The sequence below is a fragment of the Montipora capricornis genome, chromosome 14 (genome assembly GCF_036669925.1).
Source record: "Montipora capricornis isolate CH-2021 chromosome 14, ASM3666992v2, whole genome shotgun sequence".
NCBI classification, from domain to species: Eukaryota; Metazoa; Cnidaria; class Anthozoa; order Scleractinia; family Acroporidae; genus Montipora; species Montipora capricornis.
This window is the reverse complement of record NC_090896.1, coordinates 29,619,723-29,629,429: the sequence shown is the minus strand read 5'-3', so window position 1 is coordinate 29,629,429 and position 9,707 is coordinate 29,619,723. Positions and strand designations below refer to the sequence as shown.

Here is a 9,707-nt window from a genome sequence, read left to right as displayed (position 1 = left end):
ATAGCCCATTCGGCTTAGTCTCATGTGCTATTGACTCGTAGATCTTCCGGACTACGGGTCTAATTGTAATTATTAAAAACTGGATCATTGGATAATGCAGTTCGAGAGTTTTGATTGGCTAAGCCATCATGGGTTATGAGCCATTATACCATGATCTACAAACACGGCAAGCATATGCGTGATTTTTTGGGCCTTTTTATTTTTTATTGTAGTCTAGTTTTCTATATTTTGGGGGCGTTGTTAATAAAACAATTATTCCACTCGCGCTTGTTGGATATGAGACTGGTTATAGCCAACTCGGCACTAGCTTCGCGCCTCGTTGGCTATCTATCATCTCATATCCAACGCGCGCTCATGGAATAATTGTTAAATATACAGTCATGGATGAATAGCCCATTTCCGAGTTGATGCTTGCCTCAGTTAAGTGAGTCCTGGTGCACAACCATTCAAATGAAAATGAGTTGCTTAATCTTACGCAAATCAAAATCATTTCCCTTTCAATAGTTGAGCACCAAGACTCACCTCGAAACCGAGACAAACGGCAACTCGGAAATGGCCTATTTAGATTTTTACTAAAATTCTTCATTGTTCTAAGGTAAAATAAACATTTCTGAACAAAAAAAAACCTCTAAAGCATGTTTAGTTTCGGTGTGAACGGGACAATGGCTTCTACAGAACGTTTTTTACATTGCCTGTTTGTAGAGACGGTCTATCCGCATTATGGCGGCGTTACTCAATGAGTCTCCCAAGACAATTCCGGGGGGAATCTTTAATTTGAATTCGGGGGTTCTCAGCACTATGCGGTTAAGAATTCGGTTTCTATTGAATAGTTCCGTACCCGTATTAAAGGGCTCCACGCCTAACTTTTGCGCCACAACAGCCATATAGGCATCCTCTACAGGAAAAGGTTTGACCGTTTTAGTTGCATTCACCAATTCTAAAAAGAAGTTCCAAGAGAAAACGTAAAACGGCCCCAAGCAATAAGGAGGATAAGTCTCTTGGTTGAAGTGTTTCCTACTAACATACCATGGACTTTTGAATTGACGCTGAACTGCTGCATTTCTTTCAACATACCCAGCGTAGAATCTCGAAGGAAAGCTGGCGGAAAAGGTATTCGACCATTCTTCAAGTTCTGGTATCTTAACATAGACATCGTGGTCTGCTTTTACTACAAAATGTGGCTTCATGTCCAGTGTCGTTACCCACTCAAAGGCAAGGATTATTTTATTTACCATACTGCGGTAAGTCTCTATTAAATTCACACGCAGAATGTCTTTATGGACTATTGATTCTCTTTTGACGCTGTCGTCAATGGAAGAGTATCCGTCGAATCCTAGCATGAAAAAGTATGAAATACTCACAGTGACATCCGAATCAGACACAAGATCAGAAGTATTCGTGTGATTAGCCGGAAATTTCCGATGTGATTGTTTTGCCCACGTTTTTCTTAAAACATCTCTCCTTTCAAAATGTGACGGAATCGTGTTAATAATGATTAAGAGAGTCGTGTTTTGCACCATTTCTGGCACAAGAGTGATCTCAGAATCAACTTTTTGGCGTTCGTCAGTTGCTTGTTGTTGTTGTAATTCGCGGTGAGCATCTGGATCTATCAGACTTGAAGGCAGCACCGAATTACTTCCTCGCTCAGATGCAAGTTGAGGAACAAGCAAGTGGGTGACAGCCACCAAGCTTACAATTACAATGAGTACTTTGATAGTAAAGCGTTTCCTGAAGACCATTTTTGCTTTCATTTTCCCAATACCTGTAAAAAATTAAAACAGCAGCCTTATTGATATGAACTTAGCAACCCTAACTTGAATTTAGCTTAAAGACACCATTCCGTCTGCTTGTAGAAGGTAAGGCAAGAGAATCGTGACTGTTTTGATATTTTTTTCAATTTCAGCGCCTAGCAAAGGCCTGAAAATTCTTAGTTTTCACTTAAGGGGTTTCCATTCTTTGATTGCACTCACGTGACCTAAGACGGCCATGTTGGTGCCAAAACAGTAGAGAAATGTAACTTAAAGGGGCTAGGTCACGCTATTTTAGGTAATTTTGTTTAATTTTGTTAATTATGAGCTCTAAACGTCAAATTGGCAGAGCAAGAGTCTTTCATTTTACCGCAACATAACAACTGAGAATGATTTTCAAGTTTTGTAAATGACATTTTGATATAGACTGATATAAATTTGAAAAAAGGCGGGCCGACGTTTTTCAAATTTACCCAAATTCAATCCATTTCAATCCTCTCCAGTTTTGTCCATCCATGTCCCTTCTTGGCTTCCCGGTGTTTTGTTAGAGTTCTTCTATAGTTTTGAACAGTTATTTTGATATTTTAGTTAATTCTATGACCATTCGATCAGTGCTGAAAATGCCTAAAATAGCGTGACCTAGCCGTTTTAAGTTTGAGTCAAATTCCCAAAAGACTTTTTCGCAATTGTTCTTTCCACAAACATGGCCGCTATGACGTCACGTGCAGTCAAAGAACCCTTTCAACAATCTACACAAACGTTTCATAAAAACGGCTATGTCATGGAACATTATGAAAAACCAAGAACTGCTTAACAAGGTGCACTCCTTGATGTAACGTGATAGGTTACCACGGCAACGAAAGGACAATCTAAAAGCACCCTGTATTTTGCCTTAAAAACGAATTCAGTGACCCGTCAATTTTTACTGCTGGAAAATGATTAAACAAGAAATATAAGTGAAAGAAACCGACGTTTCGGTGCATCTTGCGCCATTATCAAGGTTATAAAGATAAAATGCGGTTTGTAAAAAGGCTACGTTAAAAACGAATTTGCATAAAAGAGTGCCAAGCTAATTACATGAATACTTTAGCACGAAGAGAATCCGACTGTACATTCAATGCTGGTTTAAGATATTGAATACACAGCATTTCATTAACAAGGCAGTCAAATTTGTTCGTGCATTTCTTGATTTATACATTGAAGCGTGCTAAGAAATTGTTCGGAACAGCAGTGTTATGTTAATGAAATGCTGTGTATTCAATATCTTAAACCAGCATTGAATGTACAGTCGGATTCTCTTCGTGCTAAAGTATTCATGTAATTAGCTTGGCACTCTTTTATGCAAATTCGTTTTTAACGTAGCCTTTTTACAAACCGCATTTTATCTTTATAACCTTGATACTGGCGCAAGATGCACCGAAACGTCGGTTTCTTTCACTTATATTTCTTGTTTCATGTATTTCTAAATCGTTTCTTATAAGGAAAATGATTAGCAGGCTAAAACAAAACTCTCCGCAAAGTAAAAAATAATCTCTGTTGCAGATTCTTAGCCACCTATACAACTGGAAAATTTCCGTTACATGAAACAGACATTCCCTCGAAATTGTTGAAACTGGCATACTTATTTTATTTCGGGATTATTACCAATATGGCAGAGATCAAGACATATGAAAATGAAGGATATCACACATGGTGTTCATAGATGGCGGCCGCGCAGAATGGCCTGGCATATACACGTGTATTTTATAGCGGTCGGCTCTGTGACTAGAATTTCTTACACTACGTTGCTGAAATCGTCGATACTTTCGGTAGATAAAAAATACAGTTAGGTGTAACAACTGTTTTTCGATCTAAGGTCTTTATTTCCACAATCGCGGTTACTGCATTGTACTTTGCCGTAAATAATGCGAACTTCACTTAAGTTAAAGCGTTCTTCAAGATATTAATTGGCCATATGAAAAAACAAGCATTATGACATGATCATATTGTCATTTTATCTCGAGGCCTGTCCTAGCTGATCAAATTCCATATTAAGTTTCTCCGCTGCAGTATGGGGTGTCAGCATTGTTTTACAACTAACCAATGAAAAAGGAATTATAGTTCGGATAACAACAACGCTAAGGCGAGTTCAGTCTATCGTGCGTTACCAGGATCTGAAGAGGGAAATTGGAAGGATGTGGGGAATAAAAAACGTGGACATAGTATCGGTTTTCGTAGGGGCCACTCGCACTTGCTGGATATTAAATGATTATAACTATCTATCACTTCATATCCTACGCACCCTCGTAGAATAATTAAATATTGCGGTACCTATCGACTCAAGGGTGCACGAGAAGGAACAAGAAAACGTAGAAAAGTACCAAGAGCTGAAGCGAGAGATTGGACGAATATGAAAAATGAGGAAGGTACAAGTTGTTCCTGTAGTGGTTGGTGCACTTGGTAGTGTAACTGAGAGCTTCGAGAGTTTGATGAACAAATAACACGTAAATGTTAATGTAGGATTGATTTTAAAAACTGCCTTGTTATTTTAGGAACGGCCAGAATACTAAGGAAAGTATTAGAAATGTAAAGGAGAGAGAATATCTGTTAGGCCTTGGCCATTTGTCAGTTGTGGCTCGCCTAACATGGTTATAACGGCAATCCCATCAGCCAGAGAAAATGCTACATTATCAATAATAATAATGATGATGATGATAATAATAATAATAATAATGATAATAATAATAATAATTATAAATAATAATAATAATAATAATAATAATAATAATAAATAATTATTATTATAATAATATGGAACCAAAAGGTCGAGACAGCAGAAAGCAAATCGTTATCTTTAAGAAAGTTATGACATTTTTTAATTTTGAAGACATGTTTCGATGTTACAAACATCATCGTCAGTACAAAATATTTGAAAAACCGTTAGGACTTATATAACAACTAGGCGAAACTTGCATAATTAAATATGATTAAGTGACAAGAAATACATATTTGAGTGAGTTACAGAGTGTTAGAAAGAATGTAGAGCCTAAAGCGTAAGTGTCAGGTTGACGTGATGAACTTGTTGTCGTCAATCTTGCTCTGCGGACTGTTTCGAAATCCTTGATTCCGCCCCTACTAAATTTCAACTTAAACTCAAGGAGGCTATGCATATAAATTGGGAACAGCCTAATTTAAACCAACAAGTTCATCACGTCAACCTGACACTTACGCTTTAGGCTCTACACTATTTCTAACACTCTGTAACTCACTCAAATATGTATTTCTTGTCACTTAATCATATTTAATTATGCAAGTTTCGCCTAGTTGTTATATAAGTCCTAACGGTTTTTCAAATATTTTGTACTGACGATGATGTTTGTAACATCGAAACATGTCTTCAAAATTAAAAAATGTCATAACTTTCTTAAATATAATAATATGGGGATGAATGGATGGTTTAACTTAAAGGTAACGTTGCAGAATGCCGTGAGATGGAATGTAGGTCGCTGAGTAGCTACTTGACTGATTGTCAAGAACGGATGCTCAAGGCTGCTTGTAAGGAAGTAGTGTGCCTGTTGTCAACCGAGTCCTTGGGGGAGTACAAGGAGAGGTTGCATGAAGAAACTCGTGAGGGAGAGGAAGGACAATCCTTCACATGATGTTTTTGTCAGAGGAACAGAAGCAGTTGCAGCTGAGGAATCTTGGAGAAGCATATGGATGCGAAAAGGTTATCTGAAGAAGGAGACGGAGAGAATGACCTGTGCAGCACAACAGCAGGCCTTGAGGACGAACTCAGTTATGATAAAATCAACAAATCACCTATGTGTAGACTGTGCAATGTATGAGAGTGTGTGGCATATATATAGATTACTTCATGGTTGGTGAGTGCGTACGATTTTTATTCACGAGTTGTGAAGGATCGCGTAAACGAACGAGTGAGCGAAGCGAACGAGTGAGTTTAACGATCCTTCACAACGAGTGAGTAATAAAAATCGTACAAACGAGCCAATCATGAAGTAATTTGTTTATTATATAAGTACAGAGATCATAAAGTTAACGAGGTAAGTGTTAATGGTGAGGCTATCAAACCACCGATCGTGAACAAAAGCCCTAAACAAATAGCAAAATATTTTTGAAATAAAAGAAATCTTTACCTTCCATACCTCGCTTGAGCACTTCTAAAACTTTTTAAGATCTTCTGAAGTATTTTTGGAGAGAAAACTAAGCAATAAAAGATCAAAAACTTTGAAAACCATACACCAGACGGCCGCCATGTTTACAGATCTGTGCACAGGCCACTCGCGCCAAATTCAACATCATATTAGCCAATCAAAAGGCTGATACGACAATTTTTCACTAGTGAAAATAACGATATAGCCAATCAGAGCGTCGATACGTTGTTTTTCACTAGTGAAAAAAATTGTATGACCAATCAGCTGGCTTCTCTAGCGCAAAGAGATTATTTTTATCTCGATCCTTTTTGGAGTGTAAATCTCGGTACGTATATCATAAAGTGAGTGGCGGCCCCAAGCTGGCACAGAAGGAGTATCGAAAGCGCCATGATAAGGTAGCACCAATGGTCCACTGGGAACTATGCCTCGAGAGTGGAGAGAAGTGGTATCAAGATCAACCTCTGCATGTTGTGGAGAATGACCTGGGACACCACAATCATTACTGACAAGCGTATGCAGCACATAGGCCAGATATTAGTCTCATTTTGAAAGATAGGCACCAGTGGGTGATGATTGATGTGGTTGTGCGAAACGACAGAAATATTGTGACAACAGAGAACTAGAAGGTTGAGCGGTATCGGGATTTAGCGCTAGAAGTACGTTGGATATACCATGCCGAAGTTACAGTGGTACCTCTGGTTATTGGAGCTCTTGGTACAGTCACTAAAGATTTTGTGAAATGGCAGAAATACTTGGGTATCCCAGACATTATTGGAGGCACCCAGATTTCAGCGTTGTAAGGAACGGATTTTAATTTTATCTGAAGCATCTTAGCGGGCCGGAATCCTAAATCCTTGAATCGGATTGGCTAATCGCGCGCTCGTAGCCGGTCCACCTTTTTTACTCGTGGATATATCCACGAGTTTTGGTGGGGATCTTTATGCAAATGTGTCACTCCTGCGTAACCGTAACTATCTAATTAGCCAACCAGAATGGATAATCACAACACAGCTGTGACTTCCTCTTCGCTACAAGGTTGTGCGCCGCCATTGCTGTTTGTGGCTTTCTTCGTAAGTGTTTAATTTGAGCACCTTCCGCTGCATTTACAAGCAAGAAACTGACGAATTATAGAAACGGCGTTCTTCGAAGATGAAGCAAAAGATTCTGAACAAGTACACATCGGTGCAATTAATTGTGCACCGCCTTTCACTCTCCAACGCGAAGACTTTAATACATGTCGAAATGGAATCGACAGACACATGTCGAGAAGCGGTCAGTGTAAAACGCAGACTGCAGACCGTCTGTAAAATGCAGACTGAGGTTATAATTTAATTGTTGAAAAAGCCCAAATGCCATTAGAAATGCGAACAGGTAGGCCTAAATATTGTTTTAGGCCTAATTAGGCCTAAGGTTAGCATTTGTGAGGGATTTGGGCTTTTTCAACAGTTACGTTATAACTTCAGTCTGCATTTTACCCCTGGTCTGTAGTCTGCAGTCTGCGTTTTACACTGACTGTGGTGAGAAGACTCGAGAAGGCAGTCTCTGTCGACCCCCTAAGCTCACGAGGGATTAATAAATTCCATTTGGAAGGTGACTTCCATTTGGAGAATGACATGACATCAAAGTATACTGAGCAATGTTTATCAAAGCTATCACGAAGTTTTGCAAGCTGAGTCATCGAAGCCATATGAATCCAACTCGAACAACATCAGTGACATGAAAAACATTGAGGCAACCAAGCAACCTATGCTTCCAGACACAAGTACTTGTGTGGCGGACCATAATGACGAACTGTCGAAAGACTCGGTCATTGATTATGTAAGGAAAACTGATAAGGAATCCGTACCAATCTCCTACGATAGAGCAAGGGCTGAGGCCGTTCGCAAATGCAAACACGCTCCTTGGAACAGAGAACCTTCCACTGAGAATTCCTTATAAGAAAACGTCGAGCTTGTTTCATAAAGACAAGGTAATTAGAAAGTGTATGGTGCATTATTTAAAGAAGAACATACCGAGTTCGTCTGAGTTGAGAAAGTGTTTATCTCTCGCTTTTGGAAAATAATATTATATTGCAGTAAGAATGTCTAGACCTAGACCGCAACTCAGACGTAACAAATCTTTGAGAGTAGGAGATTCTAATCGTCATTTTCATCTTATTACCCGCAGGACTGCTAAACACAAAAAAGACTTGTCAGTTCTATTGTGTATTCAAGATCAATCTGTTACTAAGCATTCAACAAAACTGAACCAACAAAATGAGAGTTATTGTCTAACAAGAGAAAAGCTATTGATATCAGGAGACATTAAATCGAACCCAGGCCCTGTTGCTCATGGAACGTGTACACATGCAGTACTGAGAAATCCTTCTATGGCACTGTTGCAGGCTCGATTTGCTCAGAAAGGATTGAAGACACTAGAATGTACCTTAGATGGTTCATGCTTCTTTTCTTCTGTTTCCCACCAGTTATACAATGATCCTTCCTATCAGATGAACGTGCATGCTGCTGGAGTACAACCGTCAAAAATTTATTGGACCCATTACAGAGCAATTGTGGGTGTGTTGTCACATTAACATACATGGTGTGATGCACTTATTGTGCAAGCAGTTTCCGATGTATTAAATGTTGCCATACATATAAATGAATCCACTGTGGGGTGGGCACCACTAACTGTTATCAGTCCTACAGTATAAGTGGACAACAGGGAACTACTGTTATTAACATTGGACATCTAGATGAAAGACACTATGTTTCAGCAGTTCCGTTAGATTATTATAATGACAGTATTTCAGGCTATGAAATCATCAGTGTTACCAATGTCAACAATTATTCAGAGGTAATAATCGATTAATAAACCATAGCCAAAAATGATGTGAGTGTCAGTAATAATTTCTACAAAGCAGTGGCAAAAAGAGCTTATATGAGAGAATCTATCAAACGGAAGAGACAAAATACAGAGTTCAGGGAAAAGAAAAACAATGCAAAACACCAAAAAAGATCTGAAAATATTGAAGCAGCAAGGGAATATGAAAAGCAAACATTTCACAAGGGTAAAGTTTCCAATCCAGAACATATCAGAGAACTAAACAGAAAAGCACAGAACCATTTAAGGAAAGCCATGCAGAGCTCCAGGCTAAACCAAGCTGAAATTTGTCAAGGTTAATACTCTAATATTAGACATTCCATGTCAAAAGTAATTCAGTCTTTTCATGACAACATGACACATGCATGGCCCTGAGTGAATATATATGCACTTGCTGTGATCACTTATGGTTCAGACCATCTGTCTCTAAGGGCGCTTTCCTTTTGTCAGAACTGGCCGGCCAGACCCATCAGTTTGCAACGAAAATGCAACAATTTGAAGGAACACTTGCATGATAACCCCTCGCATTCTTCCTAGGATTGTATATCATCCTCAAAGATGAGTGTTAATTTGAAGGCGGTGTAAAGTTAGTCCTTCCAAATGCCTGGTGTGGCCGGTCAGTTCTGTCAAATGGGAAGCGGCCAAAGTGTAACAGTATCAAATATCGTGATAAATATTCGCAAAGTTTGTTGGAGGAATGTATAACTGGCACAAAAAGTGTTAATAAATACTGAATGGATCTACTGGAAATTTACAGCTATTATTTCTGTCATACATGTCCAATACTCCTACGTAATGAGATTCCTGGTACGTCACAATAGACATCACAAAGTGTCACAAAGTGTCCCGCTCTTTAAGTCTCGCAAAACTGTTACTATTTTTTTAAGGATTAAGCCAAAAAACGGCTGGGGCATCCAGCTGAGAAGCCGGAGTCAACTCTGGTTTC

The 9,707-nt window shown here is 38.9% G+C and overlaps 1 protein-coding gene across 2 annotated transcripts in view; it reads right to left on the bottom strand.

Moving 5' to 3' along the window:
• Window positions 1–226: 226 nt before the first annotated feature.
• LOC138032873 (beta-1,3-galactosyltransferase 1-like) overlaps window positions 227–9,707 on the bottom strand; it is an 18,542-nt gene continuing 9,061 nt past the window's right edge. For both annotated transcript variants that reach the window (XM_068880581.1, XM_068880580.1), the window contains exon 2: window positions 227–1,762. In XM_068880581.1, the coding sequence (XP_068736682.1) occupies window positions 684–1,751 (1,068 nt within the window). In that variant the 5' untranslated portion in view covers window positions 1,752–1,762 and the 3' untranslated portion in view covers window positions 227–683. The remainder of the gene's footprint in view (window positions 1,763–9,707) is intronic.